A 26,076-nucleotide genomic window follows, 5' to 3' on the forward strand; every position below is an offset into this window, starting at 1 on the left:
CGCTGCGTCTTTGCTGTCTCTTTCGGTCGCTCCCGCGTTGGAATTGTCGGGGCTGCTGGTGCCTGCGCGCTCTTCCCGGGGTCGCGTTCGGGGCTGCGCGGGCCGGGCCGGGCCGTGCTGCTCAGTTCTCCGTGCGTCGCCTCCTCTGGTCGCAGCTTCGCTGCCGCTGCCGGGCGCTGCACCCACGTCTCGGCCGGGCCCCCGAGCGAGGACTCCCCCGCGCCCCGCTCCAGCGCGCGTCTCGGCTGGGCGCGGCTCCGTTCCACCGCCATCGCCGCCAGCCGCCGCCCGCGTGCCGCCCCTCTCGGTCGGGCGTTCACGGGGCTCGCTCCACCACGCGCTGTGCTGCGCCGTGCGGGTCCCGCCGGGTCCCGCCGCTCCCCGCTCCGCCACCGACACTGCGGCTCGCGTGGCTCCGCCCGCGCGCGGGAACTGCCTCGCTGCTGCTCGCAGGGCGCTCGGTGCACGTGGCCTGGGCCGCACGGTCCCTGCGCCACGCTTCCCTTCACCAGGACACAGCTGACATTGCTCAACAGTCTCAGTAACTAAATAATATTCACGAAAATATTCTTCCATCGGCATATATTTTGACTCTAGTATTAACTGTGTCCAAACGGTTTTCCAAAAGCCCTTGGTAAGAATTAAATCCCAAGAAACATAGAAAAAGTTCTTAAACAACCATGCCAGGAAGTGTTTCAGTTCTTTTTGAGCTTGAATCAAGCTAAAATTTACAAATCGTTGTTCAAGAATCATTTTAAGTTTAAGATAAATGTCCATATGCGGCTCTGAGAGCCAAGAGTCTTCCCACGGTTCCTCCATAGTTTAGATATGGAACAGCAAAGCAAAACCAAGAAGAGGAATCCAAAGTTTCCAGGGTTTACTCACACAAATCAGTCGCTTAGGGATCGGGGATCGTTCTGCTCACAAATCTCCACCATTTGTTGCAGTGGGGATCCTGCAACACGCATATATCAAACCAGGAGTCCCGTGGAAAGGAAATATATACGGACAGACAGATTCTTGCTAGCTGTTTCAGAGATGTTTATTTCTCCAGCCGCATGGCCGGAGCTCTGCCCAGGAACTGTTCCAGTCACGGGACCAAGGGTCCTTCTCCCCGCGCAGGGAACACAAACCAACCAATGGGAACGAGGCTGAGCAGGGACAGGAAACCCCGTGCCTGTGCCCTCAGGGCCCCCTCTCCCAGGGCTACACGGCAGGGGAGGGACCCCAACATTGGTAGGGTCCAGTGAGAAGGGTGGCAAGAGGTTATAAAGATGTGTTAATTAAGGAAGGCTTTCCCCTTTGACATCGTGATGTCTTTCATTCCGTGATCGTTTTCTTGACAATCACTTTGGATATCCTCTGTTAAACTTCCATGGTTGCTCCTTGCCATGACCTGGTTGCTGCATCAGTGCTTTCCAAGCCTGACCCACAGAACAACCCCTTAAGCGTGTCTGAAGTGTGTCTGAGGATATAGCTAGGGATGTTTGATTTCATTTAAATATTCAGGGCAAGGAAAAACTTTCATGTTACCTGGAACAATCATATTGCTATAACTCAGCACTGTAACCCCACGTTTTTGATGTGATTTCCTTCATCTTCTCAGTCAACATCATTGAAATGGTCCCACCTTACACATCTGTGCTTCTGTAGGAAATCAGGGCTGTGTGGGTAATACAAAATGTGCAGAGGGCATCTGTATGGTCCACTCTAAATCCTAATATTACCTTCTGTGGGAGGGAAATCCTGTCTTGGTTTTAATAGCCAGAAAAAAAGAGGTTTGAAGAAACTTTCTCAAGGCTTTGACTACCTGGGAAGTGGGGATGGGCGAAAGAAAACATTACAGTCCCTCATTCTCTTTCCATTCAGAAGCTGAAGATCTGTGATGCTGAAGAAACCTGGAGTATCCAGTGTCTCTGGGGTATCCCACTGGCTTGGGATTGTTTGGCTTGGCTGCCAAACCCTTCCATAGCCTTTGCTTTACTGTCTCAGTGCTGGGTGAAGATCCGTGCTCTTACTGCTCTGGTGTTTACACATCTAATGTTAAAAAGGGATTTTTATTGGCATTTTATTATGTAGTTGGTGATGGGTGAGATGAGTGGTATTTGTCCTAGATTATTAGTATTTATTCTAGATTATTAGTATTTATTACAGTCATTGCCCTGAACCTAATGGCTTCATTGTACTTGATACTACATCATGACAGAGCAAAAGAAAAACATTTCCAGGAGTCTGGGGTCCCCAAGGTGAGACATGTGTGGATGGTTTAATGGTTATCAAATGGAGTAAGAGCTGAAGGAATGAATTCTGGTGGGATAATTCTCCTCCCTCTCAGCAGCCACACCCCCACTGACAGCAGAACACTTGTAAAACAGAAATCCTGATTCCTCTTTCTTCATCTCAGACCTTGAGCTCTCACTGAATGCTTTATCAGCCTTTGCAGAAAGCTTCTTGCTCTGTGTTTAGGCAAGAAAAACATTAGTCATCTGCTACAGCGCATGTCTTGCCTTTAATATTTGATGTCTCATCTGTTGCCCCAGTCCTGGCTTGTGTTCATGCACTGTACATAAGTCCAGTCATTAGGTTATTATGAAATCATGGCTGTCTTTCACATGAGTGGCTTTTTTGGGGCTGTTTTCAGCCACAATCGAGAACCATTTCTGGTGCTGCTGTTATTACTCATCTTACGTAAACTGTTTGTTCCTGCTGAACGGCTTCATTTCAGGGCAGTTTTACGTTAAAAAGAAATTAGAAGATGATGGAAGAAATAAAACCCCAAATGGCTGGATGGGAAAGGGAATTAAAGATGTCATGGAGCACTCAGTGCTTCTGGGCACTAGCAAACCCTGCCTGGTGCCTTGCAGCTGAATGTAAATCAGGAATCTCAGATGATGGGAATTCACTCCCCTGAACTGCCACCGACCTGTCTGGGGCAGGAACCTCAGCCTTTCCCTGCCTCATCAAATTGAGATAAAGTTTTCTAGAGCTTCTACAGATTGAGAGAGGTTCAAAGGAACTCATGGCAGAAGTGTGAGTTGTTCTGTACCTGTGGCTCACATTTGCGTTAGACAATCAGTCTGTGAGAACAATTGTTAAGCTTTTCAGTTCCTTTATTTTTTAAAAAATTGTGGAATTTGAGAGGTATTTGTGTACTTTGTGTGACTTAAGTGATAGCTTCAGGTGCACCCTGTCAGAGGGAAGGTTTCTAGGAGCGTTTTTGTAGTCAGGTTGTGGGATTTGGGATGCTGAGGGGTGGCAGAGCTCAGAGGGCAGGACAGGGTGGCTGGGCCACTTGTTGCTGTCAGATGTGAAGAGGGAGGATGATTAATGAGGAAATGGAGAGGGAGATAATTAATTTCCTGTTTCTGTGCCCTCTTTTCTGTATGTTGGCTGTGTGGATCTGGCTGTAAAGTGCTTGACTCCAGGAGGTTCTGAGTCCTGCAAGGTTCTGCTCACAGGAACAGGCACAGCAGCAGCATAAAGCTTACAGGACACGTGCTTGGATGACTTGTAATGCCAAAGGCTTTTAATTTTGGAATGTATTTCTTAACATTTATCTAAAAAAAATATGCAAGTGATATTAATGAAAATGGGTAATGAGATTCATTACACTTAGAGACAGCTTTGTAGTCCTGAGATTAGAAGGAAATTATTATTTGTTGAGGTTCATTCAGTAGTGAAATTCCAATTCACCTTGCTGGAATTAGAAGATGCTCTCATTAAAATCCCTCTTATTGATGGACAGCACTCTCTCAACTGACTTTATTTTAATTTGACCTGAACAGAATTTCAATGTACTGCATGGAAAAGCTTTTCCAGGCACCACACACGGTGAAACTGGGAGGTCACAGAGACATCTGTTCCAGGGCTGAATATTTCCACTTTGTGTTTCCCATCTTTGCTGTGTGTTTTACTTGGAAACCAATCATCTTGTGTCAGTTTAATGCAGCCTGTGTTTTTGTGGCATTGCAGGTTTTTGTTTTTCTTAGATAAACAAAGGTCGTGAAGGATTCCTGACCTAAGGAAGGCTGATGCTGGATGACATCACAGTGATGACATCATTATACATTAGGGACAAACCACACCTTCCCCAGCATTTGATCCAAACCATGATAACAGTGATCACAGTTTACTGGGAGTGTCTCCTTGCCTTCCCCTATTCCTCAGGTAGGGGCAGTTTCCTAAGGCAGACCTCAGGAACTAAATCTGTTGGTTCCAAGCTCTTCATTTGAATTGAAAATGTGACATTTCCAGCCCTTTCAGTCACTTTCAACACTGAGATGCTGCTGCTTAGATCGCTGCTGAAGAAGTGGAAGAAAAAAAGCCAGACTGTTTCTTGCTTTTTGGAGAGGGAAAAGCAGAGAAAAACTCTGCTGCCAAAGCCAGAGAGTCAAATCCCACTGAAAATGTTGAATGGGACTTGAATTGTCCTTGTTACCCCAGCAGTAACTGGGCTGATATTTCTAATTCGTGTTCATCAGGAAGATGTGAGAGTCTGCAAGAGCTCCATGAGCCCCTGGGCCTGGGGCAGGGTCTCCTGAATTGTTATGGAGCAGCAGGAATGGCAAGGAGCTCGATGGGAAATAAATGGAATTGGTGAAACCAGGCAAAGGAAATGAAATAACTGCCCAGGTGATTCTTTGGGGTGTTATATTTTTAAATTTCTGTGACAGTGGGAGTGCTCATCATGGGAGAAGAGAGTTTGAGGCCAGGGGCATTTTGGCTCAGGAGATAAAACCCAGGTCTGGGTTCCCACAGGAAGAACTCAGGTGTGCCATATCTAATTATTAGTGATCACTAACCAAAATAGTTGCCTTTCCTCTCTCCCTTCATTTCCACAGCATCCCTGGGAAGCCTCTCCTTTCCGTGCTGAACAAATCTCACATTTGATTTTTCAAATACATCATTTACATGTTTTGCTATTTGAAATTTTTATCTCCATTTCTGGATGCATCAGAAAAAGCACAGAAGGAATTTAATAAGCAATGACTGGTTGATTTGCTCAATTACTGCAAATGTAAATTCTTCATTCTTCAGCTCCTGATTTGAGCCAATTTGAAACATTCTCTTAAAAGTTTTTCTGGTGGGCTTTTTTTTCACTGTTGTGTTAGTAGTGCTGTGCTTTTGCTATTTTTGCAGCATCAGAATCATTCTGGGTTTGTCATGCTCCGTTTGGTTGCAGTGGAGATGACTGTCAGAGAAATACAATTTTCCAGGCATTAATTGAAATGATGGCTTTATACTCAGGGTGCAGTAACTGGCAGATGTAGATAGGGAACAGAGAAAATTCATTAAGTGGCATTTCTCCAATTTTGTGTTCTTCTTCTCCCTCCAAAAATGCAACAATGCCAGATTAAATCATAAACCAATTTCATATACTGCACGACATTGTAGAAAATGTTTTCTATGCAATCACTTTCATTCTCCCACACATTTGGGTGAAAACTTTTGGAAAATGAAATCTTAAGAAACTACTCAAATGGTGGAAGCATCAGTAAATTTTCACAGTGTTTCCTGAACCCACGTGCAATATTTGTATATAAAGTTAACCCAAATGTGCACATCTGCTCCAAACACTTGGATCGAGCAAAGTTGTTCTGCACAGCTTCGACCTAGAAAAGCACTTAAATAAAATATTCATGCTTGTGTGGAGGACCTAAGCCCAGCCAGGCTGTGACTTTTATTGCCACACAGAACAGAAGATGGGAGGCTGCTGCTTGTGCTGAGAATATGTGAAATCTGAAATCCTGAGCTTCTATTGCCATTCATGTTTTTTAGTCCCCATTGGTTCTTCTCCACTTCCTCAAATGCTTTATATCCTCAGCCAGAAATGATGTTTTAAATTGCCTTCCTTTGCAATGCGCTTTCGTTGTTGTCACAGGACTCGAGGGACGAGGGAGAAATAAAACGATCATATGGAATAATTCAGGAAATGAAGTCGTCGTGTTTTACGTGATGAAAACCTGACATGCAAAGTGTAGCAGCAGGAAAAGCACCTCCAGGCTCAGGTGCTGGCAGGGGCAGATGTCCTGTGCTGCCCTCGCTGTGCTCATTGCTGGCTGTGCCATCTGGGCACCACGAGCCACCTCCAGCCTCGCCAAGCCAGGCCTTGCCAAGCCAGGCCTCGCTCAGAGCCCCGCTAGGAACAGGTGAAATAACGGCTCTGAGTCAAGCAGCTGACTTGGCAAAGATAAGGAGGGCCCCCTTGTACCTTCTTCTGCATTCTGAGAATTCGTGGAGTTTTGCAGAGCAAAGCTCTTTGCCTCAGAGGCTCAGTCCCATTTCCCCACGGCTTTGTCATTTCCATGCGCTTTGCTGGTCCTTTCTGATCTTATCTCTACAGAACGCAAAATCTGATTCCATCAGGTTCCTCCATTGTCTCCTTCCCTTTCTCTTTCTCTTCCTCATTGTAAGAGTTTGTTCATTTCTGGCATTCAGTAGGAGTTAAAAAAAGCCAGCCCCAAAATTTTGCTGAACAGGATTCTGAGTGATGGCCGGGTCACAGGAGAAGGGGGAAACATTTTGGTTTGAGCTGAAGAGTGGATGTAATTTTCCAGGATTTCTAAACGATTTCCAAGGAATTAAATTTCATTAATAAAGATGAATATACTCTGGTTTTTAGACTAGACTGACTGGGTGAGTAATTTCACCAAGACTTAGAGAAAGGAATAAAATCATCTGCATAATTTACCCTTGTTTGTGGTTCTTAAGGAAGATAATAACAAAGATGGAAGAGTCCAAATAACTGATGTCTGAATTCCAGCATTATGTGGATTAGAGACTGGAAAACAAGGATGACCATGGGTGATTTAGGCAGTCTGTTCCTCAGCCTTATGGTGTCTAAATGGACAAATTTTATCTTAGAGAGAAAGCAGCTCTTTGAGTTCCAGTCTCTCCTTGGCTTTGGAGGCTCCTCGGGTGTATTTTGCACCCATCCTGAGCACAGGACAGGAGCTGTCCTTTGTGTGCCCTCCTGGCAGTGAGGTGCAGGGCGTCATTTAAACCTCAGGAATTCAGCATGTCTAAATAAACGTGATTGGGATTATTGAACATTCCTGCAGCTTTTCCCTGTGCTGTCCCAGCCATCCCTGCCATGCTGGAGAGCTCCAGTCACGTGCTGAGCTGCTGGAGCTGGCCCACCACAGAGCACATATATTCTGGGTTGGAAAAGAGGCATTTTTCAGGCATCTCTCCCTCCCATTCTTTGAGTTTTTCCTTCCAGTATTCTGTGTTGCTGCTTGAAGTTGCATCAGATAGAAATTTCTGCCCCAAATCTCAGTCTGTGGCGCCCATGGAATTTCCCCATCGTTTGTGAGGTTGAATAGGTTGGTGTTGGGGGCATGGTGCAAATTTTGGGTGCCTTTTGTAGAAGTCCCATGAGGAGAAGCTGGGAACAGGGCTCAGCCTGGAGAAAAGGAGGCTCAGGGGGGACCTTGTGGCTCTGCACAACTCCCTGACAGGAGGGGGCAGCCGGGGGGGGTTGGACTCTACCCCCAGGGAAGAGGGACACAAGAGGAAATGGCCTCGAGGTGTTCCAGGGCAGGTTTAGATGAATATTAGGAAAAGTTTCTCCATGGAAGGGTTGTCCAGCACTGAAAGACGCTCCCCAAGGTAGTGGTGGAGTCATCATCCCTGGAAGCATTCAAAAACATGCAGATGTGGTGCTTGGGGACGTGGTGGACTTGGGTTAATAGTTGGATCGAATCACCTTAGAGGTCTTTTCCAACCTTACTGATCCTGTGATTCTCTGATTCTTAGTGAGAATCCTTTCTTTTGGCAGCCCTCTGGTGCTGCTCAGAGTGCCCTGTTTGGTTTGTGCTGGAGGCTGGTCTCTCTGAGTGGCTGCCTGATCCCTCACCTGTGTTGCCCGAATGTCTGTGACCTCTGTGGGGTCCCAAAAAGGCAGCTCCTCAATGGCTCCAATTCCTATGGCAGAGGGGAAAGGGTTTTCCCTGCCTTGGAAGCTGCCTGGGAGCTCTCAGAGGAGTTTGAATGCTGGAGGATAACGGAGGCACTTCCTGCTGGCTGGAACCTGTCTGTCCCAGTGTCACTGAGCGCGAGGCCCTGCAAACGAAACGAAGTGGGGAAATAATAATGCCTTTATCTGCGGGAGGGGCTCGTGTTTCTCAGCAGCTGAGGGGGAAATGAAACTTTGATGAGTTAACCAAGAGCCAGAAGCCACCCAGGAGCTGTAAGGAGACACCTGAAGGGAAAGGTGAGTCAGGACCTGCCTGCAGTGGGGCAGGACTGATATGGCCAGGAAAGCATCGCTTTCGTCTCGAGGAAACGGAGGAACCGCCCGCGAGGGACTGAGGGGCCACGGGGTGCTGGGGGACCCAGGCATGGTGTGGGGACTCTTCCACATCAGGAGCGTTCCCTGACAGCTTGAAGGGCGTGTTTGTAAGGCTTCCCATTCCTGAGGTATCCCATCTGCTTTGGGGGGTGAGGGATTCACCCTGAGCTGCCCAAGCCCAGGAATTCTCATGGCGAGGGGTTGATGGTTTCCTCCTTGCAGGCACCTTGCTGTTCCTCCAAGGTCAGCTCCAGGGTTTTCCTGGTGTCATGTACAGATGGATATCCATAAATAATCATAAGTAGCCAGAAATAACTTTATGTTGCTGATCACATTCAAAACCTACAGTTTTGTAAAGCTTCCAGCTGGGTTGGTCTCCTCTCCAAACAAGAGGAAACAGCCTCCAGTTGCACTGAGGGATGTTTAAACTGAATATTAGGAAACATTTCTCCATGGGACGGGTTGCCCAGCATCGGAAGAGGCTGTGTAGGGAAGTGGTGGGGTCACCACCCCTGGAGGGATTGAAAAGACGTGTGGATGTGGCACTTGGGGACAGGGCGTGGTGGTGGCCTTGGCACTGCTGTGGGAGCAGTTGAACTTGATGATCCTAAAGGTCCCAATTTAAGCAATTCTGTGATATCAGGTACTGTTTGGCAGAAGTATGGAAGTATGGAATGCTTATTGCAGTTTTTGTGCTGCTCAGAGGGATATTTGGGCTCAGTTATTTTACCCTGACACTTACAAGTATTTTTCTTTCCCTTTTTTTTTTTCTGTTCTTCTGGAAGGGCCCTAGGTGTGCATCCTTTAATAGAATTAAAGAGGATGGAAAAAAGCACCCCAGTGGATTGCTCAGCACAACCACCCATTGTTATCCTGTGTCCTTAAACTGAAATGTTCTTAAATTGAAGCATCATGTAACATACACGGAGCCATATTGTTTCCTTTTGCCTTTCTGTGCATATTTTAACTTGTCACCTTGCCTTGTGACAAAACTGTGATGCAGCTCATTCCAGGGATGTGCTGAAGTCCATTTGCAAACAGAGATTGCTTTGAAGTAGCACAAGAGAGGATTTATTGATTTATCCTTTGCATTCAGAACAAAGATTTGTGTGATCTTCCACAGGTATTACCAAAAGCGTCCGTCAGCTATTCCAGCTTCATCCCAAAAACCATTTCTTTGTGCTTTAGGATCTATTTTCAGAAGTCATTGCTTGTGTGTATGTATATACATAGGTCTTATTAATATAAACCTCTGAAATCAAAGACATTTTTATGATTAAACCGGGCAGGAGTTAGTACTAAATGGAGCTTGTGAGGATTCTGTTCAGAATATCAGGACAAATCCTCTTGCAAAAGCATAATTTAAGTGTAATATTTATGTTTATTAATATGTCAAAGGTGCTACGGCTTGGAATTTTTCTTGGAGAAGTAATTTATAGGAATGTGTTTTCTATTTCACTGCAATTTGTCCTGATTTTATTTTATTTTATTTTATTTACAGGATTAGCCGGCACTGCTGCAGACCTAGAAAAAAGAAAGCTTATTTTTGGAAAAAATTTTATACCTCCAAAGAAGCCAAAAACATTCATACAGCTAGTTTGGGAAGCGTTGCAGGACGTGACTCTTATAATCTTGGAAATTGCAGCCATCATATCTTTGGGGCTTTCGTTTTATCAGCCGCCTGGAGAAGGGAATGAAGGTAAAAACTTTTCACAGAAGTTATCTCAGTTTAAGCAAAGCGTGTCCTGTATCTCAAATCAATTCCATCACCACCCTCCAGAAGGTCACCAGCAGGAAATTTCCACGTGGTTTGTTCCTGATCCCATTACATCTGGTCCTGACATATTTTTCTTTTCATCTTGACATTTCTTTATGCAAATACTGAACCTCATGACGTAAGTTAAAGGAAAATCATAACGTTCTTATAAAACTGGAGTGGTTTTGATACAGTTTTCACCTTTGAGCCTGAATTCGGTGTGTGTTTGATTCATTTTTTGTGGTTGTTTATCACTACTATAGATGAGAAATATGTAATTGCTTATGTAACTGCTGGATCCCATGGCAGGAACACGGACAAGTCTCCAGTTTACACCAGATGAAGCCTTGAACTCAGTGAGATTCGCACATTTTAGTATTTTTAGTGTTTCAGCTCAGGCTTGTGAGCCGGCTCCAAAGGCAGTATTGGAGCAAAGTCCTGTTACTGATAAATGTTCTCCACATTCTGCACAGCCTTTCTGGCTGCAGGAAGTTTTATCACCCTGCCTGCCCCACTCCTTTTTCCCCTTCCCCCCCGCCACTTTGGAAAGCACTCTTGAATTCACATGCTTAAAATATTTGTTCCTCTCCATAAATGCAAGATTTCCATTTCTGGCAGCTGATCCAGATTTTTTCTCCCCCCTCTCCTGCTCTCTCCTAGACTTCTGAAGCTGGATCAAACATGCTGTGTGAAATGACGTGAGCAGCTTGGCAAATGTAGGAAGAATGTCTTCCTCTAAATATAGCCCTGAAATGCTTTTTACATTTGCTGCAGTTTCCTTTGGCTGCTTTCCTTGCAGCCCCTTCCTTCTTCCCTTCCCATTCAGCAGCACAGTCAGCACGTAGCCATGCACAGCTCCTGGGTCATGGCTGGGATTCTTAAGCCCTTTATGAATAATTGTGAATCTTTCAGTGCTTTCTCTCTGAATTTTGAATACGTGGCTATTGATTCAGCAGGTGCTCGATTTAGGCATGAAAAGATAAAAGGAGTCTTTTTTTTAATTGAAGAAAACGTTATTTATTGGAATTACCTCATGTAACTGGTGGGATACCTTGGGGACATTGTAAACCACGAGAGATTCTTTATGAAATTAGGATTTAGCTTGAACTAAATGTGCAGAGTGCCCTCTTTCATTTTATCTGGGGGAAAAGGAATTCTGAAAGCGTGATTTACCCAGGTTTTAGGAAGAGGGAAGATGTGTCATCAGGCAGTGGTGGTTTGTTTCTGTCTTTTTCAAATTGTTATTCTTATTGTTTTGATCCTGCATTTAAAGTGTTTCTTTTCCCATGGGAAGATATGGCCCAGCTGAGATTCTGAGGGAGTCTGAAAAGCTCAGCAGCACAGCCTGGGAAAATGTGTTTGTGTTTTCCCACAGCACGGCATTTTATTCAATAGTCACTGCCTTAAGGATTATTTTCCTGAAGGGTTTGGCCGTGGTTTGCACAAGGAGAATAAATAAAATTAGTGAATATCTTATAATGCAATTTTTGGAGCACATTGTAAAGGTCTTCTACATTTTTTTTGGGGAAGTCTTTCTTTGAGCAGTTGTTTCAATAATTCCCTTTAATTTAAAAATTTGTATATCATAATTGCTGCTGAGGATACCTTTAATTTATTGGTAGATGACCTTTTTAAGGAGTCCTGAACAGTGGAAAATGGATGTATTAAGCTTGATTTTGTCTTGGCGAAGGGGGGAGTAACCCCACTCGAAAGTAACTTTAATGGGCTTACCTTTAGTATTCTGCTTTTCTGACTCTCCCCAGAATGAAAATTTAATTGAAATGTGCACTTATTTGCAAGTTTTATGCTGTTTTGTTTCCTTGAAAAGAATATATTGCCTTCTGAAAGTACAGCCAGGTGTTAGAAAGAAGAGCTGGCACATATTGTTCTCTATTCTTGATCTTGCTGCCTCTTTTAAATTCCAGTCTTTTGTTTTTTCCAAATGAAATGCATTTTCATTTTGAAAATGAATTAACAGGACTGTTCTTTCCACACTGATTTATTCAGTCGTCACTGCCAATATTCTGAACTCGTCAGCTTCTTGCTTAGGAGTAACTTGAAATGTTGTCACCACCTGGAAGTGGCAGTCTTGCTTTGGAGGGTTAAGGGATAATATGGAAATGAGACTTTAGGACACAATGTCAGGGAAACACTGTCCTGTGTATCTAACTGAGCGTTTATTTGCCTTGATTTGATATATTTATATCTGCCTCTCACATATCCTAAACTTTTATCTACCAATGGCATTATTGGTCAATACAATAAGTTGAACTCATCTTTATTTTTAAAAATTAGTGTAACTCTTTCTTTTCTTGACTCTTGAAACCCACTTGTAACTTTTGATGCTGTAACAGAATTAGCATTTAACTGCTTTCTGCAACTGAAGTGCAAAGTGTATTTCTCCTGAGGCTTTTGAAGGACAAATGCAGGATAAAATCCCCACTTCCAAAAAATATTAAGAGTGCATGAACTGCTTCAGGAGCCTTGTGTGAGGGTGTAGCCTCATGGACGTGTGTGAAAGTTTCTGTTCTACCCCAATTCTTCATTTCAGATCTGAGTGAGTCTTGGAGAACATTATTTCATTTCCTGGTGCAGTCAGGGAATCTGACCTAGAGGAATCCCTGGATAAAAGTGCAGTTTTATTGCTTCTCCAGAAGCCACTGCAGTTCTTCTCATATTCCTTAGCATGAGTGGAGGTTTCAAGAACGTTGTTCTCAGGAGCTGTGCTGGAGCTGTTTTGATGATCTGCTTTGCATTGCCTTTCACCATCTGACAGGCCATTAGAAGCAATTGAGAACTTCTGCATAAATTATTGTCAGCCCCGTGGCAATTACTGCTCTCATTACTGAGCCACACGGAATCAGTTTTCCACCCTTTCAAAAAAGTGCAAAACTGCTGCTGGATTTTAGCAAATGCATCTTGAGAGAAAATTCTCAGTGCAGGTGTAGCCTCTACTATGGCGAGGATCACACCAGGGGTATGGCTGGGGCAAGGGAAAAATACTTTGTTCCTCAGAAAAAACCCTTCTGTGTCCTGGATTTAGGGATTGTAGAGTGCTCCCCGGTCATGCAGAGTAGGGGTCCATGATATCTCAGAGGATTTAATGAACATGTGAGATCCTGGCTTTGTTTTAATTTTTTTGTAATGTAGATTAGAGATAGTCCAGGAGTAAATTTGAAATGTTTGTCTTTGTATACCAGTATATGGTCAAATTACTTTTGTGTACAGCTTGTAAAGAAATGCCTAGTCCTGTTTTTGAAGACAGGGTATGAGTAGAAAGAGCTCCTTTGTGAGAGCAAGTGTTGGACTCAAACCATTTCATCTCTTGAGGAAACAACATGCTTTGGGAAAGAGTGCAAGAGTGCAATTCAGAAATCCAGCAAGGGAACGGAAAATGGCAGGGCTTCTCTTGGCCATCCCCAAATATCTGTCTTATTGTGGCTGTAGAAATGCAGGAGTCTCCTCCTCTACCTGCTCCTTTATTTTTGGGGGGGTTTTGCTGTTTTGTTGTTGTTTGTGGTTTTTTAGGTTTTTTGTTTGTTTGGCTGGTTTGCTTTGGTATTTTCCTCACTCTTTTCCCTCAGACCTCTGCTGGAGCAGTCACTTCTTGCAGAAATGACCTAATGGCTCTTTGCAGCTCTGTCCCTTTCTGGAGCTGTTTTCCGCCGGCGTGCCCTGTAGTTCAGAGCAGACCAGCAGGATTCTGGTGCATCCCCCATCTATATCCATGTGAACTGGTCAAAAATTCCCAGAGCCTTCTGCAAACACCTTCAGCAGCAATTTCTGAGCCCTCTTGATTCCTCCTCCTTGTTCCTATCTTCAGCCCCTGTGTCACATGTGGATCTTATTATCCCCTTGCAAAAACTGCTGATGCCAACCCTGACAATCATCTGCTGTTTACAGGTGTGTAACAAACCTTTTAACTGCTCTTCCTTGAATTTTCTCTCCTTCTGTGGATTGCAAAGGGGGAAGAAGGCTGCCTGAGGTAAGATGTTTTACCATCCCAGTGTTTACCAGGAAGCCCCAGGCACAATATCTGTTTTCCAGTGTACAGCTTTTTGCAGCTTAAAGTTGGAATAAAAAGGAAAAGTCTTTTTGGTTCAGCTCCTGTTAAAATTCCCAAGGCAGAGCTCTGGACTGAAAACAAAGTGAAATGATCAGTTGCATTGCTTAGTGCTGCTCAGCAGGGCTTGGCTGGGTTACCCTTCCCCTTCCTCGTGCAACAAGTTGAAAAAAATACAGGAACAGGACATGGTCCCCTGAAATTTGGGGCTCCCAAGACACTTGCATTGAGCTGTTGGTGCTTTTATGCTGCTGCTGCTGCTGCTGCTGCCCAGGCTGGGGCTGCAGTTCCTGTTGGCCTCTCATGACCTAAAAGAGACTTTATTCCATGGGGTTCACCACTCAGGTGTTTTTCTTATCATTCTTATAAAGTGCCACATTGCTCAGTGGGGACTCAGGCTGGAGATTTAAACCAGAAAGGACATCCAGAAACTGGAGAGAAGATGCAGCTGGCCCACAGCCCCTGTGAGGGTGGTGCTTTATCCTGTTCCTGTCCTGGGCCTCCTCGTGGAGGCAATGCTTACTCAGAGTTGTGGCACAACTGTTGTGGGAGCATCAAATCCCTCCACAGATGGGATGGACAGCAGGGCTCAAACAGCCAGGGAAAGGCCAGAGCCAACCTGTCAGCAGTACTGGAGTCACCAGGCAGCAGGAAAGGTCCTCCCTGCAGAAGCCAAGGCAGCCAAGGGGGGTTTAGATAAAAAAACTCTGCAAAAATCAGTTTGAGGGGAAAAAAAACCCCTAAAGCCAAACAAACAACTTCCCCATCTCCTTGTCCACCTCTCCTGCATGGGGTTGGAAGTGCTGCGCTGTTCCCATCATCTCCCAGGTTCCTGCCTATGGATGTACAGCTCAAAATGTGTCTTTGGGACTTTCATCTCATTGAGCAAGTCTGAAATAAGTCACAGTAGGAAAGATTTGCCAGCTACTAGTGCAGGTGAAGGAAGTGCAAAAAGTAAAAATTGTATTGATATTAAAAAGAATACATCTAAAAAAGAGTATAGAGATATGAAAGAATTGAAAGCAATTGCCAACAAACTTCTTTTTCTCAGTTAGGAGTGAAAATGCTGAATGTAATACCAGCTAGCTTGAATTTCTGTGCACTTTGTACTGATGTACATTAAAAAAAATATATATTCCCACCAATTTGGGCAGTCTAATCCTCCTCCTTGCAAATTCCCTACCTTGGAGTTCTGCTGGAGCAGCCCAGCTGCAATAGTGTGTGTGCTAGGCTCAGGTACAATGTCCTGTTCTAAAGATGTGATATCTGTCCCAATCCCTCAGCACTCAGGGTGGGTACTCCTAAAAAAAAAAAAAAAAAAATCAAACCCGTTGGAATAACATGAAATTGAGCCATTGCTCCCTCAAAACTTTTCAAAATGTTGTTATTGTGGCAGTATCTTTTTGTGGTTCCAGCTCTCAGCTTTCCTTTGGTCAGTTTGTGGTTTTCCTGCTTTTCCTGTGATGTGTAGGCTGCTAAAGGGAAAGTCAGGGTTTCACAGAAGGTAGAACAGGCAGAAAAAAACCCTTTCTGTGTTGCCACATGTGTTGGGACAGCTTGACAATAGATTGGATAAAATTCTTTTTTTTTATTCCCAGTTTTTAAACTGTGACATTCTTCCCTTCACTTTCTTTGCCAACAATTGTGGCAGAACTGCTCTCATTTCAGTCATTTCAGGTAGGTGATATTTGGAATTTCTCACTCGTTCCATATCCCCTTCTCAACAATTTTCTTCCCACTCTCCCAGAAACATTTTTCATTCTCACACTTATTGCCCAGATCAAAAAACTTCTTCTATTCCCTTTCCAAGAAGCATCATGTCTCAGGAAACCGGTCTGGTGGGTACATTTTTCTTTTCCTGGGGATTATAGAAACCTTACATCTCCGTGATGAAATCATCTTGTTCTTAAGCTGCATAAACACAGCAGATGCCTGGTGGGGAAACCTGGAAATAGAATCCCGCGTGCGCAATCGCGGCTTGGCGCGGGAGCGGCGCGCAGGTGTCGCCGGGGCAGGAGGCGACCCTTGGATCCACCAGGCACGGCAGGATTAGCTCCACAGGAGCTCTGCCACCTCATCTGCTCTGGGAAATGGCACTGGGAGCTGTGAAATCCTCTGGGGAGAGCGTTCAGCTCCTGCCAAGTGCAAACACGTCGGGGTTATTGGGTTTGGCGTTGTTGCTGTTGAGCGTTTGTGCTGTTTTAGGGCAGAAATGAGCACCAGCAAAGCCTGGCTTGGCTCAAGGGTTCATTGAAACGAGGAATTCTCCTGTGCCCCTTGGCTTAAATGGCCCAGGGGAATAAAGAGCTGGGTCAAAAAAGGGAAAGCACTGATTGCTGAGGAACCTGAACCAAATTTAATTAAACTGAATTTAAAGTAACCTGAGATTAATAACCTCATGAAGGTCTGGTGCCATCCTCTGAGGAATTCAGTTCATTTACTTCCTAGTGAGGCACAATTGAATATAAACTCAATGTTTTAATGCCACATTTATCAATTTTTACCTTGTCTTCACCCTTTCAGTCCATTCTACATTTCCCTTAGCATTTTAATTCAGGAGGGCTATTGAATGCATAATGAAGCACATTCATTTTTTAAATCCTTTGCCAGACTTTTCCATCCTGAGGGTTTTGCAGGGTCCATTCAAGATCCCAGGGCATTTTCCACAGGAAAATATTGCATGTATCTCCTCATCTCTAAAAATCTGTCACCCTGAGTTTCATTAATATGCACTTAATCAATTTGATTAATGAGTGAAAACCTCAGAAATGTCAGAAATGAGTCAGCTGAAGGAAGTTAATTTTTTCTCTAGTCTTTTGTGGCAGCTTTACATCTTAATCTTTTTTTTAGAGCATTTTGCTTGTGATAATGTTGCTTGCATTAAAAATGCATAAACGTAGGCAGCACAAAAATCTAGTTTGTAAGGCCAGCATTAATGTTATTTTGCAGCCCTCCTAAAATCATAGCAGCACACAGCAATGAACAGCTGTAAGTCCTTTGCCAGGCCTCCCAGTTATGAAGCCAAGATCAAGATGAAAAATTGACTCCACAATTTAACCAATGCTTCCCAGTAAAATTTTTGATATGCTGAAGATCTGTCATCTCTTTAAGTCCTCTCCATTATACAAAACATACTGGAGAAAATATGAAACATCTTCAGAAGAAGGTGAGCCAAGATTCATTCATTTTAGCACTTTGCAGTGATTGAAGCCTAAATTTCACCCCCTTTCATGGCCTGTGTCAGTACAAACCAACCATCCCCAGCAATAACAGAATATTCACAGAACTTTGCTGCAGGTGCTGAAAACAACAAGTGGTGAACGTCTTCCAGCCTCTGCTGTGTGTGTGTCGTTCCATGAGGCTGCACAGGGAGTGTTACATAATGTTCTCCAGGCACTGAGCAATAAGAAATCAATGGGAAATCATGGATATCAGGGGCTATAAGGGCCACACAGCCTCAAAAGCTGATGTGTCCTAATAGGAATCCTTTATCGTCTTTGCTGCTAAACAAATCATGCTGATCCAGCTGTCACTGCACCAGAGGGTTTTATTGTGCTGCCCAAGGAGGAGCATTCTCAAGAGAAGCTGAGCTATTAGAAAATAGCATTTTTAAAATATAAAATAGATGGATCTCAAAAGCGTAGTTGGTTGTCAGAGTTAACAAAACACAACTTTTAAGGAGTGTCCTTGCACACGCTCAGATTCTTTTCTCATTCATCATGAAAATGAAACCGTGAGATTCCCCAAGGATTTTTTTAAACCAGTCTAAACAGTCTGTCAGCACAAGGGGATGAAGCAGTTGGCAGCCTGGAAAGCAGGAGAAACGGAAGTATTTGCCCTCTTCAAAACAGCTTGTTCTGCCAGAACCCCCCATTTAACCTCCTTCCTCCCAAAGCGGGGATGAGGTGAAGCAGCATATGGCTTCTGGAGACATTGCCCCAATCTTCTTGGCTAAAGAAATTTAGTTCCTGTAAGAACTTGCTTCTTGATTCCTGCTCTAGATCCTACTGCAATGCAAGGTTTAAGTACCCAGGAGCAGAGAGCAGGACAGGTTGGAGTGTGTGTGCTGTGTGTCCCAGCTCTCGTTGTCACCAGTACTTGTACAAGGCTGAGTTCGTGGGGAGAAGATTGTATCCCTCTGAGTCATCATTCCCTGGAGACACCCCTGAATTTCTGAAACGTTGTTGCTTTTGTGTTATTTTCAAAAGAAGAGACAAATTTAGGTCGGGGGCTCCTCCACGGGATGAATGGGTGAGAGTCCTGTGTGATGTGGGGTCATGAGGAGCCTCCTCTGGGGCTGGGCTGGGGAACGGAACCAGTCAGGGCTCAAACTGAGCCTGCAGAGCCTTTCCTGGGGCTTTGCACCTCTGTGTTTGGGATGATGCTCCTGGAGAGAGCACAAAGCTCAGACAGTGCCACAGCAGCCGCCCCTGGTGCCTCTCAGCTGGGTGCTGCTGGGAGAGGGATAAACGTGGCATTCTGGCTGGATTTGTGGATTTGGGGAGGTCCCAGCCCCTGTGGGGTTTCTCAGGGGTGCTGACAGTCAGGGATCATGGGGAAGGTGGTGCAGGTATCACCTGAGCGTGGTCCTGACAGCCAGGGCCAGTCAGGAAGGTGGGACAGTCCTGGCTGGCCCCGCTGGCATCCTGCAGGGCAGCCAGGCTGCGTTTGCCCAGAGCTCCCCAATGTTCCCTAAATCAGGAACGATGCCAGGAGGAATGCTGGGTGGGTAAATCAGAGAGCACTGCAGCCTGGCCTGGCTAATCCCGGCCTGGCAACACCGGCCAAAGGCAAACAAGAGGCAGGAGATGATGAGCAAAGTGACCTGAGGGGGATGCAGGAGGGGGTTTAGTCTGTCCCACTCTCAAAAGCACCATCAGTAAAGCCTCCCTGACAGACATTCATCAGCCTTACCTTTAAAGGGTTCCAGTGATGGAAATTCTCTGCATTCCCTGGATAATCTGAGTGTCCTTGCACCGAGACATTAATTCCTGCTCTGTGACCTGGGTGTCTCTTGTAAGACTTTAAACATATTGCTGTTTTTGTGTTTTACAAGGATGTAAAGACCAATTTGTGGTGTTTTATTTCCAGCCATATTTTGTCTGCTTGAAGACAGCCTGGTTATAAATACCAGGGAATAGCTGTTTGTGGAGACTTACCCACAAATGGGAATTCCTTTCAATGGGGATTTGAAATTTGAGCAGCACAGCAGTAGTACAGAGGAACACAAATATTGCATGGAAGCTGACAAAGAGAGCCAAAATATGATCTTAAAAATGTTTACCTGTTTAAAAAAAAAAAAAAAAAAAAATCAAAATTCCCTTGAATCAATGAGAACCCAAAAGCTCTGAAAACACTTTTATTTTCCAAAGTGAATAGCTCATTAAATAAAATAACAATTTAAAATACAGGAATATTGAGTGTTTTCTTATCTCATTGTGATTCAAAAATAATTTTTAATTTGGCAGCTTTAAGATACCAATTATTTTTCAAATTTGCAGAATCTTTATGATGTGACTTTTTAAATAGGAAGTATTTCAGGATCAGGTTCTAGGATTATTTTACAGTTGGAGTTGAGACAAACTGTGTCACATCCTAGAGTCTGCCTGTGCTTACAGTTCCTCTCTGCTGGTGGGGTTGAAATAGAATGAAAAATTATTACCTGGAAAAGAAAAAAAGTTTAAGCACAGAAACAAACCAGAAATACCTTTTTGAGCAGGAAGACACTTTGCATATATGCATATTTTCATGTGTATATATATATATACACACACACATATATCTCTCCTATTAGAAAAGTAACACTTAAAGAAGCAGTTTCAATTTATTTCTGTCTTGCACAAGTTCTGCCTTCTCTCTCCAGGAGATGCTGCTCCTCTTGTCTCAGTTAAGTGTGCATAATTAATATGCAGAAAATATGGAATGTACAGTCTAAATGGAGATTATCCTAATTACCTGCAGCTTTAGCTTGCTTTGCATGTATCCATGTGAACATTTTAGTTTAGCATATGCCTCAGAAATCCCATCTCTTCTCTGTCCCCTGTGAGGTTCACATTGCAGGTGTTTTTGGATGTGCATTCAGGGGGGATTTCGTCCCATCCTTTGGGGTGAAATGAAATTGAAAAACACAGTCCAGGACACGTTTCCTTAGCCCAGAGATCTGCACTGTAAAACTGCTTTTATAGGGCCACACTAATGTTACTGGAGCTTTTTGATGCCTTCTGCTGGAAGACAATATGACAGAATTTTAATCTTTTACTGACGTGATTTCTCCCCCCTTGACGCTTTACAGCACGGAGGAATGAAGATGAGAAGTGTAAGGAAAGCAATAAACACTGCAGCTCACGAGGGGCTTTCGTGGCTGAGCTCTACAAATCTTCCCTATCTCCTCTGGCCGGGTTTTCTCCTTCTCCCGAGCGAGGCAGGGACAGCACCAGGAGCAGCCCAGGTGCTCCAGGACTGGCTCCAAGGGCACTGTGTGGATTTTCTGGCATTGCAGTTTCCCAGCTGGGGTAGTTGTTAAAGCTCCTCAATTGCAAATTTTCTTTATCAGTTCCTTCCCAGCTCTGAACCTCTGAAAACTCTGAATTACGGTGTAGGGACCTGTGAAATCAGTCCCCTTTTCTCAGGAACCTCTCTCTGCAGGGCCTGCAGGTTGGGAAAAGTTGGCAATTTCTCTCTAAATGGTCTGGGGGCGTGAAGTGTGTCAGACATCACCACTCCATCTCCTGCTCCACTTGGGGTTTTAGAAGCTCTGGTGACACATCTGTCAAGATTTCCAGGCAAAGTCAACTGTATTCAGTTTTGTTCTCGCAAATTTTTGGTGGTATTTCTGTTAAATACCCTCAGCTAGAACATCTCGTTTTAAAGCATCCAAAAAACCAAAAACCAAAAAAAAAGAGGAATATTTTTGGAAGCAAGTACATTTCACTTCTATTAGAACACAGTCAAAGAGGGGTGGAACAGCACAAGCATCCATTACTCAGGCAAATGCCACCCCAAAAACCTTCCTCAGTGATTTGCTCTTTTCATCCCTGTGCTTCAGACAGAAAGGGAAGAGGCTCTGTTGATAAGCACAAGACACACAGCTCTCCATCTGATTATGTCTTTATGAACTATTTCGTGTTCTCTGTCGATGTGAGATGTTTTTCATGGCTGTATTTAAAGCCGAGTGCCCCGATGAGAGCTGCTTTGCTGGGAAGCATTTATTTGTTTGCCCAGGTTTCTGTGTTTTCTGGGGCTCTCAGGGATCTGAGTGGGAGCTGAGGAAGTGCTCAGAGCCTCCTCTCCTTCCAGCTGGATTTTGGAAGTGCTGGAAGTCGTCAGGGATGGCTACATGAGGAATGGGAGCATTCTTCCTGTTTTTAGAACCCAACTGCAGCTTTATCTCTGACGTGGCTGCTTAGCTGGAGCTCCAAACTTAGCAGATTTTCCTGACATTATAGATATTTTTTTTTCTTCAGCCATCCATGTTAAATAAGACAACTTTATCCCAGGAGCTGCAGTGTTCCCTCTGCCATTTTTTTTTTTTTTTTTCTAATAGCAAGGTTAGAATTCGAAATCAAACTTAATTAAACTTTTCCAAGTGAGTAAATGTCAACATATGGACAGCCACTTCCCTGCTAATATCAAGCTAACAGAGATTCTAATTTCTAATTGGTTTTATTCCTAATGATTTGTTTGCATTGGCACAATAGCCTATTCCAAATGTGGTCTTGCACCACGCGATCATGAAAAAAAGGGCACTTCTTTCTCTCCTTCTTCCATTCTGAATTAACCACTGACATTTATTAGTGTTCCATCCAGAACTCTGGGATCACAGCTCCCTACGCTGCTAATTCAATTTAGCCCACACATCTTTCAAACTGAATTTGTGTTTTGCATTGATTTTTTTTTCATAGCTATGACATTTAAACAACATCATCTGAAGGGGATCCCTTATTGGTGCTGTGTGTAATTTGGTTTTTGATGCAGTCAGAACTTAAAGCGCTTTTCTGGGAGAGTCAAAGCAACTGAGTTACCCCCCGGCAGAGTTTCTGGGGGTATCAAGGCTGGCTGCTAAACCAGATTTCTCAATGTATTTTTATTCTGCATTGGAGCTGAACTGAGGTCTTCCAGCTTTTTTCCATGAAAAAACCTGAGAACAAGAGCCTAAACTGAGCAAAACTATTTAAGCTTAAGACCATGTGCACCTGTTCTGCATTCTTGGAACTGTGACTGAAGTTTGGAGAATTTCATAGCTCTATTTTTATATATCCTGGATAGATACAAAGAAACCTCCAACTTTCACCAGAATTTTCCTTGTGGACATTGATATTTTTATTAAAATGAAAAGTAATGTCAGAACCGATCGTTACTGACAAATGTATTTTTATATTTGATTTATTTTTTGTCACTCTTTCGACAGAGAGAGTTAAATAATATTTAGTATTTGTTTCTTTATGGAACTGTTTGTAGCTCTATCTTTTTGAGAGAAAATCACTGTTACAATTATCCCAGCACAGCCTTCCTGGCATGGACAAAACTCCTGTGCTATGGAATTGTCCTGTATTGGGAACCTGAGTTTTTGACTCACAGTCTTAATTTCTTTCAGTTAATCCCCAAATAATTCATTACTGCCAGAATTTAAAAGAAGAACGATTATTTAATTTAACTATTTTGTCTTTCTTTTTCATTTATTTATTTTTTTAGATTCAGTAATGCCTGTGAAGCTGTTTATAGTTGTTTATTATTACGGGGCTAAACATTCCTGTGTAAAAACACTTGTCCTGCAAATCCTTACTGGGCTGCAGAAATTTAAGTGAATGAAATTGCTCTTTTCTAAATGCTTTGATGCAGATATATTGCACTGGTTACTTTAGAATATGCCCATCTTGATTTTTACCATATTCTAAAATGCTTACAGAAGACCTGCTTCTGGATTGAGATTGCATTACAATTTATTAGTAGAAATTGTCTTTTCTGAAGCCTCCCTATCATAAACTTCTTGATTTCCTCCTTTCCTGGCTGGATATCCAGTTAGGCTGTCTGTCTTTAGGATTTTCTCTTTCCCCTATTTTGAACCCATCACATTTGAAATGAGAGAACAAATGAGGTCCTGCTCATCCAGCACTGCCTGGGGTTTTTTGTGTCAATCGATCTTTTTACTGCAATGTGGAGTTTTTTCAATTTTTATTTATTTTGCATTGGTTTTTATTTATTACACTCTGGTGTTGATCCACTGCATCAAACTCTCCATTCTGCAGTGCTCCCCACACCAGGGGAGCTTTGGGACCAAATTCCTGACTGGATCTCAGTGCTGTGGAGGGTTGAGAGAAGTTTAAGACTCGAGCTGGCATCAGTAACAACACATTAAGAACTCATAAAGGGCAAAATGTGCACATTGTGTCACGTGGGACCTGCAGGTTAAATAATTATTTCCTAATGCAAAGTGTCCTACATCTGCTTCCTACAAATCTGGGTTGGGCTGCAAAAACTGAAGTCTCCCAGATGCCTTCCCTTCATCAGGGATGTGCAGATCTCTGACCAAACTGGGCTGCTGGTGGTTGTTGCTCATTACACACATTGCCAGGGTGCCAGGCACGACTCAGCTCTCGGCTGGGGATGGCAGGTAACGAGATTGAGAACTTTGGCATGGAATAGAAAATCTTCTCACATATTTTCCAGGAAGAGAGGAAGAGATCCTCCAGAAGTATTAATTCTGTAAGTAGGACTCAGCTAGGACGTGACCTTGCAAGTCAAATGGTTGAATAACTGCACTTTCTGAATCCTTGTTGACAAGCACAGAACAACTTTCCAAGGTCTCATTCCTGCATTTGGAAGCCGTGTTTTACCTTTGGAGTGTGAGGTTATATTTACCAGACATCTCTAGCTCGGAGCAATATAAGTGAAGCTACAACAACCCTATGTCAAGGTTTTCTCTTGCAATCCCTAAGAGCAGGACTTGTGATGAAAAATCCCATTTTTTTTTTTCCCATCTCTATTTTTTCTGTGGCAACAAAAGGGAATAAAACTGAGTATAAACATGGTAGAAGTAGTTCCTTGGTCCTTTGGTGGAGTGAGGACCCATCCCTTTGCCTGATCTCTCCAAACTGCATTTCTTTGGAGGTGCCAGGCAGAAGGATCTTGCTCGACATATCCCATCCACTGAAGTGGAGGGAGTATTTCAATCAACATTCCTGTGCTCATGAGTGTTTGTGACCAGGCTGAGGAATGTGTGAATATATATATATGCTTGCAGGGCCCCCAGATTTGTTTCCTTGCATATAGATGTCAGAAATGTGTAAATATTTAATAGCAAGCTCTGGAGTTGACAGTTACATAACAAACCCACAGGGACAGCAGCTCTTTGCTTCCCCCTCCCCGCCCCCCTGGAGCCTTTACATAACAAACCGATGGATCACAGAGCAAGGAGTTCTAGTATTGTGTCCAAAAGTCACTTCTAGTGACTGTAGAAACCCCCTAAACCTCAGTGTTTGTAGTGTAATTTTCTGACACTCGTAAATCCCTTCTGCAAGGCAGGAAGGAGCGTGGCTTTGGAGAGCGCTGATTGCTGCAGGTAACTTGGAAATGCTTGTCAGGGCTGACTAAACCCTTGGAGAGAGTGAGAGAAAGGCAGAAATTGTTGAATTTCCAGTAATTTCTGCCCCTCTGCCTCAGCTGTGGCTCTGAGGTGACACTGAGGCAGCCCCTCCTGCTCTGCCCTCGTGGGAAGTGATTCAACATCTGCTGATGCCTCGTCACACAGCGCAGGGTTCGGGGCAGGAATGGTGGTGGCAGTGACTCCTGGGACTAACTGTGTGCCAAGACACAACACCACGAGGAATCTGTAGAAATAAATGCTGCGGTGCCTGTTACAGCTTTAAAAGCCTTGTTAAGGAGGGGAATTTACGGTGTTTATTGCATAATTTTTTGGTTATTGGTCCTTTTCTCACACAGCTAAATACATTTGTAAAGTAAGAAACATCAGTGGTGATGTCAGGGACCAGAGCCCTGCTCTGCTGTAACTTAGAGCTGCTCAATTTGCTTTAATAACATCAGTGCTGGAGCTGCAGCCAGGGAAAAACGTTTTTAGAGAAAGCGATTCAATAAAAAGTTTTTATCAGGGGAGCTGTTGTCGTTCTGATGACGAAACCAGTTTGACTGACTTAAAAAATTACCTCTGGGGGTGTTAGGAGATTTTCCTAGGGAATTTAAATGCCACAAGGTATTCTCAGCTTAAAAATAGCAGCGTGTAGGTTGAAATGAGTAGCTGAGGGGTAGGTATGTGCTGTAGGTTGGGATTTAGGAATACAGATGTTCAGAGATTTTTAAAAATGTCCTTTTTCTGATTTAAAAATGACTGTGCTGCAGCTCAGGACCGTATAGTTTGTAATTATATTCATTATGTTATTCAAAGCAGCTTTAAGGATCTCCTGATAAGTCTTTGAAATTTTAAGCAGATACTCTTTTTAGCTGCACTGAGCCTGTGTTCTTCCTTCTGTATCTGTGCAGATTTGGTTGATATTACAAGAATTGTATATTCAAATGGTGTCTGTGCTACTAAAAGCATTCCAGATCCAACAGGACATGAGCCTGGCAAGCTGTCAGGTGATGCTGTCTGGCTTTTTGTGGCTTTTTCCTTTTATTTCCCTTGCTGCCTTTCACCAAGTTGAAATGATTAATAACATCAACCAGATTATTATTTCGTGATGCTTCTTGCTCGCTGTTCCTGCGGTGCTTTAACCTGCTCTTGTGTCTCCTCCTCTCCTTCTTCCCCTTCCCCTTTCACCACAAGCACATTCAGGGCTTTTCTACCACACAGTTCCCTCCCCCTTTAATAACCTGTGCCTTTTTCATCAGCTTTTTCCTTCTAAACCCTTCTATATAATTAAATTCTGCTAATGCAGAGTAGGTTTCTGAGGCCAATTTTGAGTTTGCTGGCAATGAGGTGCAGCCAGGTGAGTGCCTGGGTGTTTGCTCAGC

At 43.7% G+C, this 26,076-nt stretch overlaps 1 protein-coding gene across 5 annotated transcripts in view; it reads left to right on the plus strand.

The window, feature by feature from the left end:
* Positions 1 to 26,076, plus strand: part of ATP2B2 (ATPase plasma membrane Ca2+ transporting 2) — a 387,814-nt gene that overhangs the window by 268,594 nt on the left and 93,144 nt on the right. For all 5 annotated transcript variants that reach the window (XM_048316144.1, XM_048316145.1, XM_048316142.1 and 2 more), the window contains exon 5: positions 9,795 to 9,992. In XM_048316144.1, coding sequence (XP_048172101.1) covers positions 9,795 to 9,992 — 198 coding nt within the window. The remainder of the gene's footprint in view (positions 1 to 9,794; positions 9,993 to 26,076) is intronic.

The sequence above is a fragment of the Corvus hawaiiensis genome, chromosome 11 (genome assembly GCF_020740725.1).
Source record: "Corvus hawaiiensis isolate bCorHaw1 chromosome 11, bCorHaw1.pri.cur, whole genome shotgun sequence".
Taxonomy (NCBI): Eukaryota; Metazoa; Chordata; class Aves; order Passeriformes; family Corvidae; genus Corvus; species Corvus hawaiiensis.